Below are 22518 nucleotides of genomic sequence, written 5' to 3' on the forward strand. Positions count from 1 at the left end.
GTTGTTTATTATGATTGACGTAGCAACAGTATTTTGGCGGAAACAACGGTTGCCGTGGAGGTAAGATTGTAACAGTGGCGGTTTTTACAGAATCACGACGATGACTAGCGAGTTTCCTCATGAAGTTCATGCGCAGGGCAAGAAGAGCTGCTTCTTGCACAGACTGCCATTACAGGACAAATCAGTGCTGTTGCAGGACTCCTGTACCTCCACTGTGCCGTGGACTGCGAGATTAGAAATGTTTTCCAATTCAGTTCTTAGAGCTGGATTATTTTTATGTAAACAGGACAGCAGTGGAATAAAATGCTTGTCATCGATATTCCTCAGCGTTGGGACTCGGACGACCAGTACATTGATAGGTGGTGATAAACAAAAAACCATGGACGACTTGGATGGTCCTAGCTTTCTGACATCATTATACTGGCTTTTTGGAAAAGGTTATTTTCAAACGACACATCTAATGCAGGTAAAGATTCATATAAACGTAGTCTACTGGGTTTAGTGTTGGACTGATATATTTTAACTCAAAATCGTCATGTTTTATGTCTTTTACTACTTTTAATGAATGAGATGGAATTTTCCATGAAAATGTCAATAATATACGAATTGCTCTCATACATCCCTACATGAACCACAAATACTATAACTTTATAAACATATATAAATAGCCTAGTATACAGAGTAATGTGTGTGTGTGTGTGTGTATATATATATATATATATATATATATATATATATATATATAATGTTTTAATGAATCTTTTTTGTTTATTTACTTTAAAATGTATTTGTAATTAATGCAGATCGAGCACAGCAAAATCTATGGCCCACTTTGGAAGTCCAAATATGGACCATTGGTTATTGTTAATGTGGCCAGTGCAGACCTCATAGAACAGGTTTTGCGGCAAGAGGGTCGCCATCCCATCCGCACTGACATGCCCCACTGGAGAGGCTACCGGAAACTCCGGAATCATGCCTATGGACCCCTCACAGAGTGAGTAACACTGGAGACTGGCACAAGCATTCATCTGCCACTTATGCATTCATTGCAAAGTTAATTTAAAGCCATAAAGCTGTGAGATATGCTGCAAAAGTATACATAAAAAGACACCTGCCGATGTTATTAAGCCACAAATATACTGTGCATGTCTAAAACATGTAGTATTGAATAGCAGCATGCAATTGATGTACAAAATGGAAACATGTCTGAGGGCGCTGTGCATCAAACAATAAATCAAAACAGTTCTTGTAAGTTGTATGCTTCATAACCCTTTTTAGTGAGGAAAATAGGGAATTGTTTTTGAGATCTTACATTTAACAAAGAAATTACAGTGTACCTCCTCTGTAAAGGAGGACAACAGAAGCAATCAATAGATGCAAGTGTAAGTGGGAAAACTGGTTTTGAGGAACCCTATCCGCCAAACCTAAAGCAAAAATAGAGGGCTACACATATTCTCATGTGTAACTGTCATTATGCTTACAGAAATGGCAGTACTCGTAATATATTTGTTGTCCTGTTACAGAATGGGAGTGGAGTGGCAGCGCATCAGAAGCATACTGAATCCTCGCATGCTGAAGCCCAAACACGTGTCCTCCTACACTAATGCCATTAATAGCGTGGTGAGCGACTTTATTGAGAAGGTGGCTAAGCTTAAAACAACAAAAGGCAATGACGTTGTGGTGTATGACTTGGCAGGGGAATTGTACAAGTTCGCTTTTGAAGGTAAATAATACTGGGTAATTTCAAGGTCAAGATAATTAGGATGTGCCATAAAGCCATTTCCAGGCATTCATATTAGCAGAGTTTTAATGAATTGCTGATTTACAGGAGTGAATCATTTGAGTACAAAGGGTCAATGCCACACATGAGATTACAAAGGCCACTGCTTATCATAGCTTCTAGTCATGGGCAGCAGACTTTATCTTAAAGGAGTAGTTCACTTTCAAATGAAAATTAGCCCATGATTTACTCACCCTCAAGCCATCCTAGGTGTATATGATATTCTTCTATCAGACTAATACAATCGGAGTTATGTTAAAAAATATCTGGGCTCTTCCAAGTTTTATAATGGCAGTGGATTGCAACCAACAGATTGAAGCTCAAAAACGTGCATCCGTCCATCGTAAACAAACTCCAAAGAGATCCATGGGGTTAATAAAGGCCTTCTGAAGCAAAACGATGAGTTTGTGTAAGAAAAATATTAATATTTAAAACTTTATAAAGTAAAATAACTAGCTTCCGGCCAAACGAACATACGCATTCCACTTAAGTCTAAAGCGCAACCTATGCGAGTAATGGGACATAGTGCTGATATTTACGCTACGCCATTACGCACTACGCTGCTTCTGACGTCATACATTTCATAAGTTGCGCATTAGGGGCAAGTAGAGACTGCGTTTGGCCGGAAGCTAGAATTTTACCTTGTAACGTGTTAAATATGAATATTTTTCTTACACAAACTCATCGTTTTGCTTCAGAAGGCCTTTATTAACCCACATGAGCCGTTTGAAGTTCGTTTATGACAGATGGATGCACGTTTTTGAGCTTCAATCTGTTGGTTGCAATCCACTGCCATTATAAAACTTGAAAGTGCCAGGATATTTTTAAATATAACTCTGATTGTATTCATCTGAAAGAAGAAAGTCATGTACATCTACGATGGCTTGAGGGTGAGAAAATCATGAGCTAATTTTCATTTTAAAGTTAACTAATGTTTTAATTTCTCTTACTTTCAAATAGATCAATGTCAAAAGAATACCTGGAAAGCTTTTGTGTTCTCAAATATCTTGGGCTTAAAGATAAACTAAAATACTAGTATTGTTTTAGATGCATTGTTTTTTTTGTACTCTGTTATTTGATATGTATTTGGTAACAAGCATTGTGTCCATCACAGTAATATTGTTATTCTCTTTCTCATAAGGAATTTGCTCAGTGTTATTTGAAACTCGTATGGGGTGTCTGAATGATGTGGTTCCTGAAGAAACACAGAAGTTTATCTTCTCTGTGGGGGAGATGTTCCGTCTTTCTCCCATCGTGATCCTGTTTCCCAAATCTCTCTGGCCCTACATGCCTTTTTGGAAGCATTTTGTGGCTGTTTGGGACCATTTATTTAAAGTTGGTTAGTCTCTTTTTATTATTGTTGTGTTTAAAAAATTTTTACAATTAATCAAATTATTATTAATAAATTAATAATATTCATAAAATGTTTGAGGTTGGCAAGATTAAAAAAAATTTGATACTATTATTTAGGGATGAATTAAACTAATCAATAATTTACAGTAAAGATATTTATAATGTTACAAAAGATTTCTATTACAAATAAATCCTGTTCTTTAAAATAAAAGAATCATGATTTTTTTTTATCACAGCTTCCACAAAAACATTAAGCAACACTGTTTCAACATTGATAATAATAAATGTTTTTGAGCAGCAAAGTCAGCATATTAGAATATTTTCTTAAGGGTCATGTGACTGAAGACTGGAGTAATGAGGCTGAAAATTTAGCTTTGCCATCAATATATTAAAATATATTAAAATAGAGTACCAGTTATTTTAAATAAAAAGAATATTTCACAATATACAGTCACAGTTTGACTGTATTTTTACAGATCAAATAAAAGCAGGCTTGGTGAGAATAAGAGACTTCTTTCAAAAACAAAAACATTACCAATTCCAAACTTTTGAATGGTGGTGTAGTAGAGCACCTATATTCAAACTATAGTAATGAGCTGTCATCATCAGGTAACAGCATGGCACTCATCCTGTTTTTTTGCACAGCGGAAGAATTGGTGCAGAAGAAGATGACAGAGATTGAGGAAATGGTGAAACATGGGCAGCCAGTGGAGGGCGAGTATCTCACACACCTCCTGACCAGTGAACAGATGTCTTTCACTGAGGTTTTGGGAAGCATTACAGAGCTTCTGCTGGCTGGAGTCGACACTGTAAGTGTTTTCACTCTTTACGGAGGCAATGCACTGCAAATGGTTTTACTGTGTTTGTATGTAGTTTCAATTAATATACAACATCACAATTTAAAATGAAAGAAAATATTGTCACTAGTATTTGTAAAGTATTTTCAATTGAGAATTTTCGATGTGTGCTCAATTTAGACTTCAAACACTATTTCCTGGGCGCTGTATCACTTGGCACGGGAGCCAGAGATCCAGCAGAAGCTGCATGAGGAGGTGGTCAGCGTCTGCCCGGGGGACAAGGTGCTCTGCAGTGATGACATCACCAGGATGCCATTGCTAAAGGCCATCGTTAGAGAGACTCTCCGGTACAGCATAAACCGTATCTCTTCATTATACTGTTAGAAACATATTTAATTATAGCAAAAAGAGCAGTCTAATATGCTTGTTCAGCGGCAGAGAGAAAACAGGCCCTTTGAGATTTGTGAATGTCAGTGAGTCAACATGATAATGAATGAAATTTCATTCATACTACACACATTCATACTATAGAACATACTTTTTTAACGTTTTCGAAGCAAGTCAAACCTAATGTTGTACCTACTATACAGTATGCAATTTCAGGTGTTGTGTTAGCCTGCTAAATTACCCTCAAAACATGTTCTCTGACATTCTCAGGTTATATCCAGTGGTTCCTGGAAATGCTCGTGTTGTTGCTGAAAGTGAAATAGTGGTTGGTGACCATCTTTTCCCTAAAAACGTAAGCTGAACTACAAACCTCCATTCCATAAACACACCTGTAAATGGATGTCCAAAATAATCAGTGCTGTGTATTCTGTGTTTTCCAGACTCTGTTCCACCTTTGCCACTTTGCGGTGTCCTATGATGAGAAGGTGTTCCCCAATCCTTCTGCTTTTCTCCCCCAGCGATGGATCCGGGGGCAGAAGCAGTTAAACCAGCACCCCTTTGGATCTGTGCCATTTGGCTTCGGCATTCGCGCCTGTCTGGGCCGCAGAGTGGCTGAACTGGAGATGTACCTCCTTTTGTCCCGGGTAAGAGGGCATATCTGTCAGCACAGTCACTGTCTGCACCATTCCATAGCTGTGAAGTTATTAGCTTGTGTTATTATTAAAAAAATTCTTGTTTAACCTCAACGTCAGATGATTCAAACTGATGACATATTCACATTTTTGGAATAATGTGGAGCACTGAAGATTGCAATGTGCTGAAACGTTTGCTCCTGTTCATTTGTTTTAATTCACTTTGCACTTTTTGCACTATGCAATACAGAAAGTAAAAGAAAAAATGTTTTGATAGACTTCTGTAGTCTGTACTGAATTCAGTGTGCGGCCAGCCACCTTCTTGTTCATATTCACATATTTGCCATTACCCAGAAAAACAAAGAAATGAACTTTTAGGTCATTCCGTGAATTTTTAACCCATCCTTATCACCTATGTTTGTCCTGACCCAGTTTAGCTGATCATATTAGTGTGTTAGTTTTAGATCTAAGACTAGTTTGCAGTCCTTCACCTTTGATTCAAATTTCTCTGCTATTACAGAGATAATTCTGCTTGTCAATGAGTAACTAAGACTTCTCTAAATTGCAATGAACTATACATGTTGGTTTTGGAATTGGAAATTTGAATGTTATCATCTCTTGAGGACTGTAGGATAAGCAACACTCGCCCTGGATGGGCCTATCAGAACCCAGGAACTCAGTCAGCCACAGTTCTTTCCTTTGATGTATTTACTGAAGAATATGTTTTTGTGTGTGGTCTGTACAAAGATAAATAACAATTACAATAAGTAAATAATATAGACTTCAGATCCAATTATATAACAATCCAATATAGTAAACAATAGTACAATCTGTGTAGAATATTACTTGCAATAATAGTGAAATACAATAGCGCCATGATTAGCCATATTAGCCATGAATAGGCCATTTAACTATAATCGCCATCAACTTACACTTATACCTGCAATTTACTACAGACATCTTGAACATGTAAAACGATGTATAATCAAAGCGATCGCATAATTCGACGTCAGATGTGAATATGATCGTGCATGTAACGACCGTTAGTTAGACACCATCAGACACTCGAATTTAGTTACAACAACTGCAACAATCAACAATTATATACAAGATTACAACATTAACTTTCTCCTAAGTGTATAATAAATAAGAATCAACTCACTTTATAGGATGCACGCACACAACACTCCAACTTGGATCGGCTCGCATTTCTTCCTTACAGAACACTTTGTGGCATCAATTAAAAGGGAAACAAGTCTTAAAGGGGCCACACACGCAAAGCCATTTACAGCTGCCCACAAAGTGTGTGTTCAATCTGACATTTAAGATGCGTGTAAGTTACCGATGCTGCAGTGGGTGTGTTTGGCTCTTCCGTATCTTCTGGGGTGGGGGGTAGAGCCACCAGTCATACCACAGGTCTAATATAAACCTTCCCTTGAACTTGGACATTCACTGATCTCACTTTCGGGTCTTGACTGGGATGCTCTTGAACAACTCTTCCAATAGGCCAATGTGCTCTGGACTGTTGGGGATCCACCATCATGACTGTCGTGCCTGTGGTTATATTAGGGAAGGTGCGGTGCCATTTCTGTTTGACCTGCAGGTTCGGATGGTAATGGCGGATAAAGGAGGACAAGAAGTGGTCAGCTAGCACCTGGGAGTGTCTCCACCAGCGACAACTTAGGCCTTCTTCTTTTGGGTATATGCCTGCAGGCAGGGAGTTATCTAGCCGCCCCATGAGAAGAAGGTTAGGCGTTACCGGATCAGGATCAGCCACATTAGAAGATACATACCCAAGGGGTTTTGAATTAAGGATGTTCTCCACTTCAACCAACACAGTCTTGAGTACTTCTGATACTGTTTGTGCTCCAATAGTCGCAGATAGTGCCAATTTAATGGATCTTATCTCCCTCCCCCAAAGTGTCTTGCTGCGGGAGGATTGAAATAGAATGCGATCTTCCGTGGTGCAAGTCTTTGCTGAAGATCAGGTGACATACACTGGAATGCTTCCCAGAGTTCCCTTTCCCCACCTTGGAAATGTGTTCCTTGGTCTGACAGTAATTCTACTGGAGAGCCTCTACGTACAATAAACCTCCGGAGTGACATCAGAAAGGAATCAGAGTCCAAAAACTGTACAGAAGGTCTAGGTGTATAGCCTGTGTGGTAAGACACTTGTAGAGGATTCCCCACCTATTTTCTACTCGTCAAACAATCTTTACAAGGAAGGGACCAATTCAATCCATCCCAGTTGAATGAAAGGCTGGCTTGTGGAGACGCAACCATGCTAAAGGAAGGTCTGCCATTTTGGGAATTGTAGGTTTGGCTCTCAGACGTTGGCATTCTGTACAAGCATGCTGTAAACTGCGGATAGCTGCTCTTCCTCTTAGAACCCAGAACTGTCGTCTTATTCTCGTTCCGTCGCAAAGGGCGGAAGGAGCAGGAATGGGGGCCCCTGGCTCCATCTGTTGGGCTTAGCAAGTTCTTTCAGAGTCTTTCCCCTTGTAAGGTCGTCTGCGGGATTTTGAACTGAATTCACATATCGCCAGGCAGTGAAGTTGGTAAGCTTGTGGATTTCAGCCACTCTTGTACCGACGAAGGCTTTAAAATGGCAGGACTCTGATTGGATCCAGGACAGCACAGTGGTGGAGTCTGTCCAAAGAAATGTGTGGCGAAGTGTAGGGCTGGGCGATATGGCCTTTTATAAATACCGCGATATTTTTAGGCCATGTCACGATACGCGATATATATCTCGATATTTTGCCTTAGCCTTGAATTAAAACTTTGATGCATACAATCACACCAGTATGATGATTCTATATGTCTACATTAAAACATTCTTGTTCAAACTGTATAATCCATAAATAATAATCCACCTGCCAACCACCCATATTCTTTGATTTAGATATCTGCATCTGATCATCACATTACAATTATTCAATTAAGCATCATAATATGGTAACATATCACACAATTAACATTTATTCAAATTAAAAGTTCTTCTTTTGGCAAAATTACATTTTCTTTATAGCCTAAACAGAGGCTTTACTCCCTTTAAACTTATTGTCAATGTTTCATTTTTGAAAACACTCTTATCAGAACAATTTTTGTACCTTTATAAGGGGCATTTCCCCCCTAATTTTATTTAATGTATGCTCTAAATTTCATTTCAAATTCTTACATTTTATCAATACATTCAATTAAAATAATAAGACAGGCTGTTACCAATCAAATTAAATAATTTACATTGAAAAATTATAACTGTATTAAATGAGATTATGAGATTGTTTTGAATATTTTTTGAATATACAAATAAGGAATGTTGAAAAGAATGATACTTTGAAACTAAACCGCCAGTAGGAGGCGGCAGGCGGCCGTCTTAATGAGCGAGTCATTGAGTCATTAATGTAAACGATTCGTTCAAACGGCTGATTGATTCAGAATGAGGCGGTTTAATAAAGGGCAATTGAATCTTTGACTCAAGCAATTAACTGTTAGTTCAAAACGCTGAATGATTCAGTAATGAATCATGGATGAGTGTTGCTGTGAGACGCGATATGGTTCTGTTGTTTGGAACTATTTTCGCTGCTAAAACAGAACAAAAACAGTCTAAAAATGTAAGTAACTTAATTTTAACTATTTGTTTATTGAACTGTTATGAAATTAATATCTCGGTTTCAATCGTGATGGCATTCAGGAAAACAGCATTCTGGTCGTGTGTAGCCCATATATTGTTTCTTAACTATAATTAATGTTATAAATAACTGCGCAAACTCAACAGCGCAAGTTACCGTCCGTACATTAGGGTAACATGATGGGAGTTCCGTGTCTTTATTACACTCATTTAGCTGTCATCCACCCTCGATTGAATGGAATGTTTTTATTACTCGACCCGCGGATTATGAACCGTGCAGCACTATCGGCAAACTAACGTTACACGGTTAGAGAATGGACACAAGCGGGAATCGCGACAGAACTGTCACGGTGGAAAAAGTGTAAATGAGCACGTGACTGTCTGTCCGAGTTTTGTCGAGAGGCGGAGGCGGCACGAAATTTGACGGAGGCGGCCGCCTCATAATTGTCTATGCAGGAAAAACCCTGAAGGTAATCATTATGCTTGCGCTTTGATGCTGGACAGGACAAGAGGGGGAAAAAACAAAGGAAAAAAAATGTCCGCGAGTTTCAGGATATAGTAATTTTCTACATCGCACGGACTACAAGCTGCGATATATCGAGTATATTCGATATATCGCCCAGCCCTAGCGAAGTGACAACGTTAACTCTTTCTTCAACAGGTTTGCCATCTGATCACCAATTACAACAGCACAGAGCTCCAAACTGGGCTTTGACAGGACTCTTTTTGGTGCTACTCTAGAATGTCCCAGTACAAATGACGGATGTATCTTACCAAGCTGATCTTCGGTGCGCAGGTAAGTTACTGCTCAATATGAACTCTCTGAGGCATCGCTGAACACATGAAGGTCTGTAACAGATCTGGTTTGATCTATTGAAGTTGGTACATATGACCTTGGGAAACTGATCTTGTTAAGAAACTGCAGTTCACATTCCCATTCGTTCCAGCTCTGGACTAAAGTTTGGGGAAGTTGGGTGTCATCCCAGCTGCGCTGCTTGCTCCAAAGTTGTTGGACCAGTACTTTAGCCCAGGTGGTGAACGGAAGGATCGGAAGGAAGGGGAGCGCCATGATTTATGGGCCGGTGACATTACGTCAGGAATTCTACAGGGCAATTCCTGCTAAAACCCAATGTGGACTCCTGGACATCTGTCTTTTCATAGGCTAGCCAGAATTCAAGACCATCCAATCTGGCTTGGCGTGGAAGATGGTGAATGACAGATGGCATATTGCTGGCCCATTGTCTCAACTCAAAGCCTCCTTCAGCTAACAGCTCCCTCCAGTGTTTTGGCTCAAGTCTCTGCTCCAACAAGCTGGATGGAACCTGAAGTGTCCATCCTAATTTGGTTCTTATTGTAGCTGGACCCCCAGGTGGACCAAGTCTTACTGGCTCAATTGGTGAGATTATGTGAGTTTGATCTGCACCAACAAGGACAAGAGCTTTTGCCTTTTCAAAATACTGCAGTGGTAGTCCAACCAAGTGTTTGTATTGCTACTGCAGCTTTGGAATTGGGTAAGAGTGATCAATGAGATTAAGCTGTGGGGCAGTAAAGGCTCTGGATATGAGATACCGCTTCTTCGGATTGGAGTATGGAGAAATGGAGAATGAGACTGAAGCTCCATCAAGGGTTTGCACATCATGACGGATTGTTCTTAGAGATAAGCTTTCTTGTGTCCCTCTTAAGCCAAGCTTCTGTGCTGCTTCTGGCAGGAGCATCGTACACTCAGAGCCATCATCAAGGATTGTGAATGTGTCCAGTGTGCAATTGCCATGGCATAAGAGCACTCTGACAACTTTGAGTAAAACCTTATTACTGCTGACTGGTTTGTTCAGGTACAACGTTTGTGTTGCTGAGCTGACTAGGCAAGCCTCTGTTTTGGATGCCTTTATGATAGGCCTCTCCTTTACCTCATAGAGGATTCGTAGATGCTTTGTCATCAAAGATGACAAAGTGGACATGGTTTCTTTTGACCAAAGTGGATAGCCTGATGAGCAAGGCCACAACGCCAGCATCTCCTATTGGTGCGTATCCACTCTGAGATCTGATCTTTGGTGAAGGTTGGAATTTTGGGGCATTGACTGAATGCATGCTCAGAGTTCTGACAGTAAATTACAATATAATGAGGGCCTACTCTTTGCCTTCTCATCAACCTTGGCAGAAGAATATGTAGCGTTTGTTACCTCAGCACTGTTCCCAGACCCAGTAAGTACAGTGGCAGTGGTTCAGCGTGACCAGAAAGAGGAGAAAGCCGGCCCAAACAAGAGTCTCGGGTAGCTTGAGACTCTCGTTTGGGCCGGCTTTCTCCGCTTGCTGACTGATCATCATAGCTTTGGCACCAAGATTCATATTTTAGCCAGTCGGCCAGATCCATCAATGAGTATGTAACACCAGGCTGATGTAACGTGTCTGTGAAAATCAGCCCGTCTTTCAGGTGGCAGCTTACTTAGGATCCATGCAACATGCGACCCACACTGGAACTCAATGCTACCCGCCTGGCCTAATGTCTTTAGCAGACCAACTAGAGACTGCACTTGAAGGAGACCTTTTCAAAGGCTGATGGGTCATTGGGGCTTTGCGGCCAACAGACCTCTTGTCTTGAACATGAAAAACATTTTGATCTCTCTCAAAATAAAATATGACAGCAGTATAATCAAAGCGATCGCATAATTCGACGGCAGATGTGAATATGATCGTGCATGTAACAATCGTTATTTAAACATCAAACACTCAAATTTAGTTACAATAACTTCAGCAATCATATACAAGATTACAACATAAACGTTTTCCTAAGTGTATAAGAACTTTATAGAATGCACGCACACATATAGAGGGTTCGCGCCTACGTCACGATTTGGTCAGTTACCCGGATGCGCGGCCATATTGGAGATACTCGGATGTCAACAACAGCATGGATTACACTGTTTATGTACTACTGAACACATTGTTACACTAATTTATGATGTCTAAAATATAGAAAAAAACACATGGAAGCTGCAAAATCATATAGAGAAGGACTTAGGACTTTAAATTTTGACGAATTAAAGTTAATATGTGGTAAAAACCGAACAAGCTAGCTTCTCTAGCCCTTACCGCTATTCTTCCTTCTATTTCTTATCCCGACATAGGCTACGTTCAGATTGTCAGTCCAAAAAAGCACATGAAATACGTTTCAAGCTACATCCATATGTGGTTTGAAATCCTATTCAAATCACATATCAGGAAATCCACTTCAGTCTGAACACTGATCGGATTTCGCGTGGTATGTGACTTTCTCACGCCACGTAAAATGTAAACGTCAGACGTTGTTATAGGGAACATGCTGAAAGTCGCTGCCGAAACAAGGCTGTGTTGTTGCAAAGTGCCGGACAAGCAGAAAATTATCATTTTTTAAACATATTTTGAAACCAGCGCAGATAAGAGATAAGATAAGAAAAAAAGATGTGCATACCAGCCTCACAGTTCTCTACAGCTCAACACACAGAGTCCAGCGCGGCGGCTATACATTTCCATGTTGTAAAATTTAAATAAAACAACATCTCTATTGCAAATGCATACCCCTTCATCAACGCAACATCATTGCCATATTGCCAAAGAGCTGCATGAACACAAATCGGATCTGAACAGTTGCGATACACAGTGTGGACATAATTTTAGATCAGATTCCAATCGGATACAAAAATAATCGGATTCGGACTGACAGTGTGAATGTAGCCATAGTTAAATACTTTACGTAAACAGTTTAGCCATAGTCAACGCTTCATTTACACATGTGGCTAATGCTGTGCCTCTCTCAACCACAAACGCCTTCTTTCATCTGTTTTTTGCACTCTTCTTTGTAACTTTTGGCAGTCTATAGAACTCGAAATGTTTTTTCCCGGTGCGACCGACTTGTACAGACCAAAACACGACCATTTTCCAGCAGCAATAATCAGCCAAATATGCAAGTCCGTTCAGTTCAGTGGCATTGTTTACGTTCAGTGCCTCCAAAATGGCTGACTTCTTTATTGACGACGTGTAGTGAAAACCCTCTATAACACTCCACTTTGGATCAGCTCTCATTTCTTCCTCACAGAACACTTTGCGGCATCAGTTAAAAGGGCAACAAGTCTTAAAGGGGCCACACACGCAAAGCTGTTTGTTGTACAATACATGTTCCATGTCAGTATGCTTTTATTTATTTATTTTAATTTGTTTGCAGTTAATTAAACACTATGAAGTGCGCCCAGACCCTTCAGGAAAGACTGTGAAGCCGATCACCCGAACTCTGCTGGTCCCCGCCACATCTATGGACCTTCAGTTTATTGACAGGTAAAAAGAGCAAGAGGAACCAGTCAAAGCAAAATGCTTCTATATAAAGAACTGTGCACTTCTCAAAGCAGTGTGCTTCTAGATGATGATGTTTACAAATTTGATATGACACGTATAATTGCAAAATGTAACTACAATACATAGTGCTGACTTAATTAAATGGCTTTAATGTTGCCTTTTTCGGGACTTTTTATTTAATCAAAGACTTATTTTACTGTTATAAATACTTATATACTGTAAATATAATATAATTTTTTACATTACATTGTATAAATAGTTTTGTTTTAATAGAATTGTATGTGGATTAATTTGTCATATGTAAGTTTTTTAGATCTTTTACAAATAATGTCAACTTGGTTATTTTTGTGTGTGAATACACCTTAATTTCTACAATAATATTTTTTTAATTCTAGAGAAAAATAATATCACAGTTTAACATCTAATTTCAGATTACATTGTCCTTGCTGGTAAGAATAATATTCATATTAAACACATGTTGCAACCCCTGTCCACTGTTTGCATGAAATCCTTCTCTCACTATTAAGGCCTCCACACACTACAAGATAATCGGGGCGATTTTGAGCCCAATACTTACCTTCCGAGAATCCCAGGTAAAGACCCGATTATCTTGATGGTTCTACAGATACAGATTTTATCAGACTTTCCTGAGGTGTGAGAAGCGTCTTGCTGCAGCCTGTGTTGGATATCCAACCTGGCCCACATCCAATTGTGATTTCAGAAACAACGTACCGGTATGTCCAAATACGTCCCATTCTCATTATATTAGCGTGACATTACCCCACGCCCCAAACCAGTTCAGCGGAAACTTCGCCCTGCAGCCGAATCTTAAGATTTTATTGGTCATGTGAATCACATTACTGATTGCTTACTCCAAACACCAATCCCTAAACCTACCCGTCACAACCCGTAACCTTAACCAATGAAATTACCATCATGTTTGTGGTATCTTACATTTTGAAAATCTGATAAAATTTTAAAAAGTCTGTTTAGATATGAAAGGAGACTCCACTGATGCCCTAAACTGAATAGGCTCATTTGAGAAGAGCAAAATCTGTGCAGAACTGATCACCATTGATCAACACAAGATGCATGCTGGTTAGAAATATGCTTGTTTAAAATTAGAAAAATCTGCACAGAAACGATCACCGGTGTGGTCCGCCTTGCTCTGATGTCATGCTGACGTATATCAAAAAACCCTTGCAACGGCGAGGCGGACGTGTTGGACTCTGCAGTCAAACACAGTTGCTCTCCACTGACTGCACTGATCACAAGCACAATGGAAAACGACTTGCTGATGACACAGCTTAATGTTCATTGGTGTAAACAACCGTGATGTATTGTTCTCTTTTAAAATGTTTGATTTTAAAACTGATATCATTTTTTTTTTTTATAGATTATGTGTGAATATTCCTAATCTGTTTAACAGTGCTATCTCTCTATGGATGTGATTGTTTTCATATTTCTAAAAATATTTTTAAAAAAATGTCTGCATTAAAGCAAAAATGATTGATAAACACATATCTCGAATGGAATTAAATAATAAGTACTTTTGGTGTCTTTTTGATCATATTTATTTTCATATAAAAGTCTAGTTTATTAGCAAAACCGTACATGAGTGTGAATCCCGCGATATCTGCCTTTGATCTCGCAGGTGTCTGATCCACTCACTACTACGAGAGAGATCTGTTTGGTAACGGATAACGGTTTGCCTGCACTTTTTTCACTCCTCCCGTCACTCCAGCTGCCTACTCTCAGCTACATTTCAGGCGAGGCCAGGCGCATCTCAAACGAGCCATTGTTCAGTCCGTTGTTCACAGTTGGGAATGTGGTCAACGCGACACTCCACAGTCCACACACTATCAAAACTTTTTTTACCGTCATAGTTAGTTTGTGGTATCTTGCGGTACCACTACGGCGTTCGTGGTTCGACTGGTCGAGACTGTTTTCCAAAATGGCTCCTTCCTATATACGTGAAGTGTACTGTCTTTATAAACTATCTCCTTATTAAACTCTCTGTACACTTATTAAAGGTATAGCGGTGGATTTTCTTTTTCCGGGTGGGTAGCCTATACTATTGGTCCACATAAGTGTCAATCATTCTGGTGATATGTTTACGTAAGGCCGTCGTAAGTGCTCGTCCCTTCTGCGCATGCGCACTTTCAGGTGAATTATGTGTGATGAGTTACGGTTTCAGCCATTCCTTTGAAAATGGCTGAGGGTCGAAAGAGAAAAAATGTATACGAAGTGTATGATAAGAAGAGAAAGGCCGCAGAATATAGAAACAAGACCAGAGTGATTTTGGGTGAATATTTCACACGCTGGCATGTCCTAAAAGCACAGGTTGGGCTTCCCACTGATGCCGCAGTCGCGAAGATTCTACTAGACAGGTAAAGTTTGTCATACTATTTGGAGAAATCCATTTAAAATCACAGCCAGTAAAAGTTAATGTAAGCTATGATAAGCGATGCTGGCACAAGTCATGCACCGCGTAGACACGTTAAACATCTCAATTTGTCTAAAGTAGCCTTGTGACCAAATGGTAAATGGTATCACGCTGAAATATTCTAAAACCGTGTGTGTTTATTTTCGATAATTACAATGTGTTCACCATAGTATTTATTACACAAATGCAACAAGCTACTTCTCCATTGCATATCATGTCTTGAGTCCTCGGTCACTCAACACGTTTAATAGGCGTTTCCTCTCGGGGAAAATAGAGTGTTGCGCATGTGCATTTTTAAAAAAATTGGAGAGGGCGGGTCTTCTCTAAAATTCGGAAAGATCCTCCGCTATACCTTTAAGTTCTCAATGCTTCGGTTTGTATGTAAAGACCCTCATTATGCTTCCGTGTTAGTGTGGGGCTATTTTGAGCCTTGTGAGTGGTATTAACTAGCGATTTTTATTTTTACTTATTCTATGCCCTATATACTAGCGTTATGAGCTAATCTGTGGTAAAACTAAGACTAAGGCTAAAACTGGGTACATTCGATTATCATGAAAACGCATCCCAGAGAACGGTTGACTCGCTACCCATGTGTTATTTAGCCCTAGGTTCATTTTTGGCCGGAATTGTCCTTTAAGCTCTGTTGCTTTCATATGAAAATAAATATAATGAACAAGACACCCAATTAAAGTTATTTAATTCCATTCCAAATACGTGTTTATCAATCATTTTTACATTAATACAGGGACATATGTTTATTAATATATTTTTTTTTAAATAAAATGACATCACATAACCCATATAGAGATCACACTGTCAGAAAGTTTGGCAATATTCACTCATAATTTATACACATAAAAACATGATATCAGAGTTTTAAAATCAAACATTTTAAAAGAGACCAATACATCACGGTTGTTTAAACCAATGAGCATTAAGCTGTGTCGTCTGCAACATCTATGGTCTGCAAGTCTTTTCCCATCGTGCTTTCGATCAGCGTCGGTGGAGAGCAACTGCGCACGACTGCAGAATCCGACCAATCCGACACGGCCGCCTTGCGCTCGCGAGAGTTTTTTGGCATACGTCATCATGACATCAGAACCAGGCGGACAGCACTCTGACGCATTTCGCGGCATGCATCTCGCGCTAATCACCGGTGATCGGTTCTGCGCAGATTTTGCTCATCTCAGACAAGCCTATACCTTCCTACATATTTGTCATTTCCTTCTCCACTTTTTGTCTTTTTTTCTGAATAAGTTAAACTAGATTTTCAAGTTTGACACATTAGACCTTCACAGTGCACATGTCTAAGAGCTGATAAAGTTAACGGCATGAAAACCACCTGGAGGAGAGTTCAAAAGGAATGTGTCAGTATGATTTTGAATTCTATGATTATGATTTTTTACCGTGTTTTCCTTTATTCTATGATATCCCAACATAAAATAAATGTATCATAAAGCTAATTGCAAGCACTGAACAATCATCCAGTTGCATTCCCTCTTCTGGCTGAAATTATATTCTAGATGATTTGCATTTTGACTCATTAATCTGCATTCTCACCTGGATACATGTGAGGGTTAGATTCCAATAGGCTATACTTAAAAAAGAAAATTATATATATATATATATATATATATATATATATATATATATATATATATATAAGGATTTTTAGCACACAATAATGTTTTTTTACAATTTACCAGAATTTCAAATTATGCCCAGCAGATGGTAGTGTTGGACCAAACTGAATGCACTAGAATGCTTTAGGAATCACTAATTTTGCCAGGCAACCTTTTGGGTAGCTTACATTCAAATAAATAAATAAATTACAGTGTGTGATTTATTTCACAACTGTGATTTAAATGAACCATTGATACATATATCAGTAGATACATTATATACTTCCTTTTGGTCACAAAAATGAGTAAAGATGACTGATAATGGAAATAATAAGAATGCTTTATTTATTGGAAATTGTAGATTAATTTACATAAATGCAGTTACAAACCTTTTTTCTATTTTAATGTAACGCTTGTAACATTTTAAAATGTCAAAAGCATATTTTTTTTACATTCATACAGACACTTTTTATTTATTTATTTATTGTGTTTTAGTGTATCATTAGGCTGTTTTGGGGGAAAGATACATAATGCTATATTCCACATGACAGCACCTATTTTGTAAAGTTTTGTCATTTTTGGCGAAGTCAGATCTAATAGGACAGGACTGAGGTTAGCAGCACTAACCACATGTTAATCCAACAAGTTAGTTACGTTCATAAACTGGGGGTCATTGCAATGAAATATTACGACACAACAAAATCCAGAGGAAATCCTTCTTTGGACGGCTTCTACACAGTAATAAGTGCTCATTTGGCAGTACATAGGAACAGATTTTTTCCCTGCTTTAGGTTTATTATGATGATGGCTAAAATGTTCTGAGGTGCTTTTAAATAGGGGAGAATAGAATGCATCATCATTAATACGTCGCTCACTCAGTTCACCGGTACATATTGTGAATACTAGTGAAGTGCAAAATACCTCCCTTCAGTTCAATGCCCATTAATTCCCCAATGGACTTTTAGAAGGAATCCTGATAAGAGAATGAATGCATGCAAATGAAATGGCTTCTGAAATCACATGACTGTGCAGGTTTTTGTCTTGGTCTTGTGTAGACATGACACTGATCCCAGCTCAGGCCTAGATACGTGCGAGGTCCTCTTGGTGGCTCTGCTGGACTTCATGCATTTCACATTCTTGTTGCTTTTACTGACGCAGGCCAGTGTGGCTATGTGAAAAATGTCCCTCACGCTGTTCTCAGACTGCTGCGCAGAGCACTCGATGTAAGGGGCCGAGATCTGCTTCGCTATGTTTGAACCCTAAAAGACACAAGAAGTCAAAAAAGAAATCTGATTGACAGTTTAATACTAAAATAATTTCTGATCATCTTATTCAGGGGTCTGCCAATTAATGTTAGATTTAATGCTCATGTAAGAAAAGTAAAAATACAATATAAAGTTCAAGCTAAAGTTTAGCCAAATGTGTCATTTTCAATGTTTCGAGTGTAATATGGGCCTCGTTAAAGATTATTTTAGTGGTTTTGCAAGCTGATTAAGCATCATAACAAAGTCTGTAAATACATCAATATGGAACTGTATGCATGTTATTATATAGACCAGGTTAAAAATGCAATATGTTTCACTATCCAACACCTAGGGGTCTTTGGTTGAAGATACGTAATTGCATTATTTTGTAATACAAGCTTTTGAAATTGTATGTTAACTTTCATTTGTTTTGTTTTTTGATTATAGCTATAAAATGCTTTAAAAACCCACCTGGTCATACGATGAAGGAATGTCATTGGACAGCTGCACAAATGTGGCCAGATCTGCACGTAGGTCTGACTTGCATCCAACCAAAAGTACTTTAGTATTGGGACAGAACTCCTCAATTTCCCCTTTCCACTATGGGATTTAAAAAACAGGGTGTTAGACTGTCGACAAACATAAATCATATAAATATTAAATGAAAAACCGAAACAAAAATTAGAAATGTTGGCGACTAACTTCAAGTGTAAGTTGAAGTACTAAAAGTACTAAAACTGAAATAAATAAGCAAGAATAAAAGCACATAACAAAATGACTAAAATGAAAATAAAAAGTGAAAAATGTATGAATTACTTTAATATTTATTGTAATATCATTTATATAACTATTATCATAATATCAGTAAAACTACAAAAAGGAATATAAGAACATCTAAGAAAACACAATCTAAAATTCCTTTGAAAGACATATAATACAATATTATTAATTTTAAGTATCTTTTATCTGTCTAATACGATTCGGCTGTTTATTTTGAAAATGAGAGCCCCACAAATTCCTTTCCATTGTTTATAAACCCTCCAGCGATTCTAGACCATGTTTGTTATCCCAGGATGTCTAAAAATCTGTGATTGCATGATAGATCTTCATGACCCAGCTATTAAAACACGTCGTTTTAAGTGTCATCCCTACTTCTAGTCAGTGGAGCACCCCGACATGGGTGAAATGGGCATTTGTCTAGAGCGTAATGTTCTCTAGAATCTTCCGATGACATCACTGTAGAGTTGCTCAGACCACCTCGCTCAGAGAGTCAGTGGGAACACCAATGAAGACCGAAGCGGCCCATACCAGGTGGCTAATTCTTGCTCTCTTAAAACCTCTTGTCTCCCAATGACATCACAGGTTACAAGGCGTTCTGCGGCACAAAGGCTCTATGATTCTGAGGCCCAACGTAAACAACTCTTATTGGTTGTCGTTCTCCCCCTCATGTGATAGTCAAAGGATCAAAGCCCTCCCACACATTCCCTCCCTCATTCATTGGACTCTTGTCTCAGATGTCTGGACTTTTGTTCTCATCACTACAAAGACAGGGATTGTGAGAATATCCCAAAAACAGTTCAGGAGAGCTACATCAGTTTATAAACGTTCCACACCAATGAATAAATGTCTTGAAAATCAACGTACCTTCCTTAGCACATTCTCCAGAGTCTCTGGTCGACCGATATCAAAACAGATGAGGACTGCATCAGCGTCCGGATAAGAGAGGGGGCGCACGTTGTCATAGTACGGAGACCCTGCAAATAGACACCAAAATGGACACATAAATGAATAAGTAATAATCTGAATAATAACCTGACAGTGCAATGGAAAAACTGGTAAGTTAAACAACGAACACAGCATGTTAGCATGATATTTATGCAACTGAAGTGTTTTAAGATGGTATATTGCTATTAGATTTATTCCATATGTATTGCAATGAAATGTTATTTATATTCACAATCTTTCAAAGTTCAACAGTATACAGATCAGTGTTATTTTAGTATGATGTATATACTATTATATTATTTGTAGTTTTAGTAATGTTGTTTTGTCACTTTTGTTAGTTAAATTATTAAATAGTTAGTAGTTCAAATATTTTTATTTAGCTTTAATTTATTTTTATTTCTATTTATTTTAGTTTTAGTAATTTTCAGTTAGTTGCCAAAGGCAACATCTCTAATATTTGTTTTAATTTATGTTTTTCTCTCTTTACAATGCAGTGTCAGAAAACATGCACATCTGTCCTAGAAAAAAATAATTTAGGGGTATTCTTTTCTTTTATATATATATTCATTTATAGCATCCAGTTTGTATAGAACAACGTCAACATAAACTACAAACACTTTATTACAACTGTCATTGAACAGTAAAAAAGTAAATAATTCAATTCAATGCAAATAATTCTTTATCCATTTATTTTATTCACCGTCCCTGTGAGTAAAGTCTTCTTAGGACATTCTGAACTGGTTGGACTGATACTGGTTGATTTTCTATGGGGGTCCCTGTGCAAGTCACTGTCCCTCTACATAGGAAGACAGCACATGTATCCATGTTTCAAGCCCAGCAAATTAGGTTACAGTGCTATTCTGGGAGGTGAGTGTTGAATCTGCTCTAGAAAGTTTGTAGGGCTTGAAATGAGTTCAAACCTCAGATCATTAGCCATCATTACTGAAATATTTAAAGGTCTCATTTTGAAATGTCTGTCTATGGCGAGTCATGGGTTGCTCGCAAAAACATGAGGAAGGAAAATATGATCACTGTCAGTTCAGATTTGATAAATATATAAACAACTGTTTAAAGAAAGCATTATTTGCAAACAAACTATGCTATGAGAAATACTACCACATATGTGTAGTTTATTTTGAGATAGTATTACCTAACATTAACAACATTCATCTGAGTCATTCTAGAAGTGTGGGAGACAAGAGTGAGTCTGCTGTGAAAGCATCATGGGCAATCTGTGGTGGTTTGGGCTATAGTTTACACTCTTAAAAATAAAGCTTCCACTTAAAACCAAACACAGTTTTACAGCTTGTTTCCATTGAAGAACCTTTTTCAAGTTCCACAACACTTTTTATTCTTCATTTCTTCCGAAAACCATGGCTCTTAAAAGAGGATCTAATATGCTGACAGTGCAATATGGAGAGCTTATTAAACTGAACTGCATAGATAACCCAAGATATCAAACGTTGTTTTTGATAAGAAAAACCTGAACCAAATACGAAACCAAAACCTAAACGTGTACATTAATAAAATATAAAAGTGCTCACAGCACTCACTTTTCTTCTTCAACCTCATCATCACATATTCAAGATTTTTATTTATGAATTATATCATAAGTGATAAATCATATATCAGTCTGGCAAGAATTTCTGTGGGCCTCATCCAGTCTCCAGTCCACTAATATAATAGAGGGAGATTTATGGGGACATGGCATTTAGAAAACTACATCACGTATCCCACAACGCCCAAAAACTCAAAAACTGCATTACAGCTTCTATGAAGACCAATCAAATTCATAGGCTATGTGTATGTGTGTGGATCGATCGAGGCTTGGATAAAAACAACATCAAATTCCTTTTCCTTCTCTTACCTGAAGTATCCCAAAGACTGAGCTCAACTCTCAATGTGTCCACCTCAAAACTGGCTGTGTAGTTCTCAAACACTGTAGGAACATAGTTCTGCAAGAGAAAGATCCAAAGTTTAATGTTTAATCAAACAAAATGACCAGCTCTTGGCTAAAACGTTCAACAAATTTTGCACTCACGACACAAATGATTTTAAAGATCAAATTAACATTCATATTTGATGGCGACTTTTCTCTACAAACCTCTGGAAAGGAGTCTTTGGCAAAAACATTTAACAAAGACGTCTTCCCACACAGTGTGTCCCCGACCACAACTATTTTACATTTCATATCGTGATGATGATCCATCATGGACTATCGTTAGTTGAACCTCATCTTCATTCACCGTCGCTGAACATCAACCGGGTGACCTCGAGACTGCAGTCTGTCCATGATGTTACAGTAAGAGAGAAAGATTCCAACTCTCTGTGCAAAGTTGTCTTCGGTGCTCCTCGGGTTGTGATAAAGATGAGTTATTTGTAAAGCTGAACGCGAGAGTCGCAGTCGCATCATCTGTGCGCTGCGCTGAGGAATAAACCGCTTGAACCGTCTCGCTTTGGAGTCTGTGAAACATCCACATACTTGTGTGATGAGCGCAGCGCGAGACCGCCCCGAGCATCAGCTCGCATTCCAGCGCGCGAGGGCGCGCAGCGCGCTCCAACGCTCCAAAGAGAC

The 22518-nt window shown here is 38.5% G+C and overlaps 2 protein-coding genes across 2 annotated transcripts; one reads left to right on the forward strand and one right to left on the reverse strand.

The window, feature by feature from the left end:
• cyp27a3 (cytochrome P450 family 27 subfamily A member 3) lies at positions 1 to 13398 on the forward strand. Its single transcript, XM_077215266.1, has 9 exons — positions 1 to 466; positions 804 to 994; positions 1524 to 1723; positions 2922 to 3119; positions 3779 to 3942; positions 4111 to 4277; positions 4588 to 4669; positions 4758 to 4961; positions 12779 to 13398. The coding sequence occupies exons 1-9, from the start codon at positions 101 to 103 to the stop codon at positions 12890 to 12892; spliced, it is 1686 nt and encodes a 561-aa protein (XP_077071381.1). The 5' UTR covers positions 1 to 100; the 3' UTR covers positions 12893 to 13398.
• Positions 13399 to 17293: 3895 nt separating this feature from the next.
• On the reverse strand, positions 17294 to 22518 carry rnd3b (Rho family GTPase 3b). The gene is made up of 5 exons (XM_077215100.1): positions 22048 to 22518; positions 21811 to 21898; positions 19863 to 19972; positions 18690 to 18818; positions 17294 to 18233 (listed from the first exon to the last, which is right to left on the reverse strand). Exons 1-5 carry the CDS (start codon positions 22153 to 22155, stop codon positions 17991 to 17993), a joined length of 678 nt encoding a protein of 225 aa, XP_077071215.1. The 5' UTR covers positions 22156 to 22518; the 3' UTR covers positions 17294 to 17990.

The sequence above is a fragment of the Siphateles boraxobius genome, unplaced genomic scaffold (assembly GCF_051911475.1).
Source record: "Siphateles boraxobius isolate OS27281-9 unplaced genomic scaffold, OSU_SipBor_1 7, whole genome shotgun sequence".
In the NCBI taxonomy this organism is placed as follows: Eukaryota; Metazoa; Chordata; class Actinopteri; order Cypriniformes; family Leuciscidae; genus Siphateles; species Siphateles boraxobius.

Coding starts and splice junctions, on each gene's coding strand:
- cyp27a3 (XM_077215266.1), top strand. CDS start 101: ATGACTAGCGAGTTTCCTCATGAAGTTCATGCGCAGGGCAAGAAGAGC. Junction 1,724..2,921: donor GTACAAGTTCGCTTTTGAAG/GTAAATAATACT, acceptor CTTTCTCATAAG/GAATTTGCTCAGTGTTATTT. Junction 3,943..4,110: donor TGCTGGCTGGAGTCGACACT/GTAAGTGTTTTC, acceptor TGCTCAATTTAG/ACTTCAAACACTATTTCCTG.
- rnd3b (XM_077215100.1), bottom strand. CDS start 22,155: ATGATGGATCATCATCACGATATGAAATGTAAAATAGTTGTGGTCGGG. Junction 18,819..19,862: donor TGGAGAATGTGCTAAGGAAG/GTACGTTGATTT, acceptor TAAATCCCATAG/TGGAAAGGGGAAATTGAGGA. Junction 18,234..18,689: donor TTCCTTCATCGTATGACCAG/GTGGGTTTTTAA, acceptor TGTGTCTTTTAG/GGTTCAAACATAGCGAAGCA.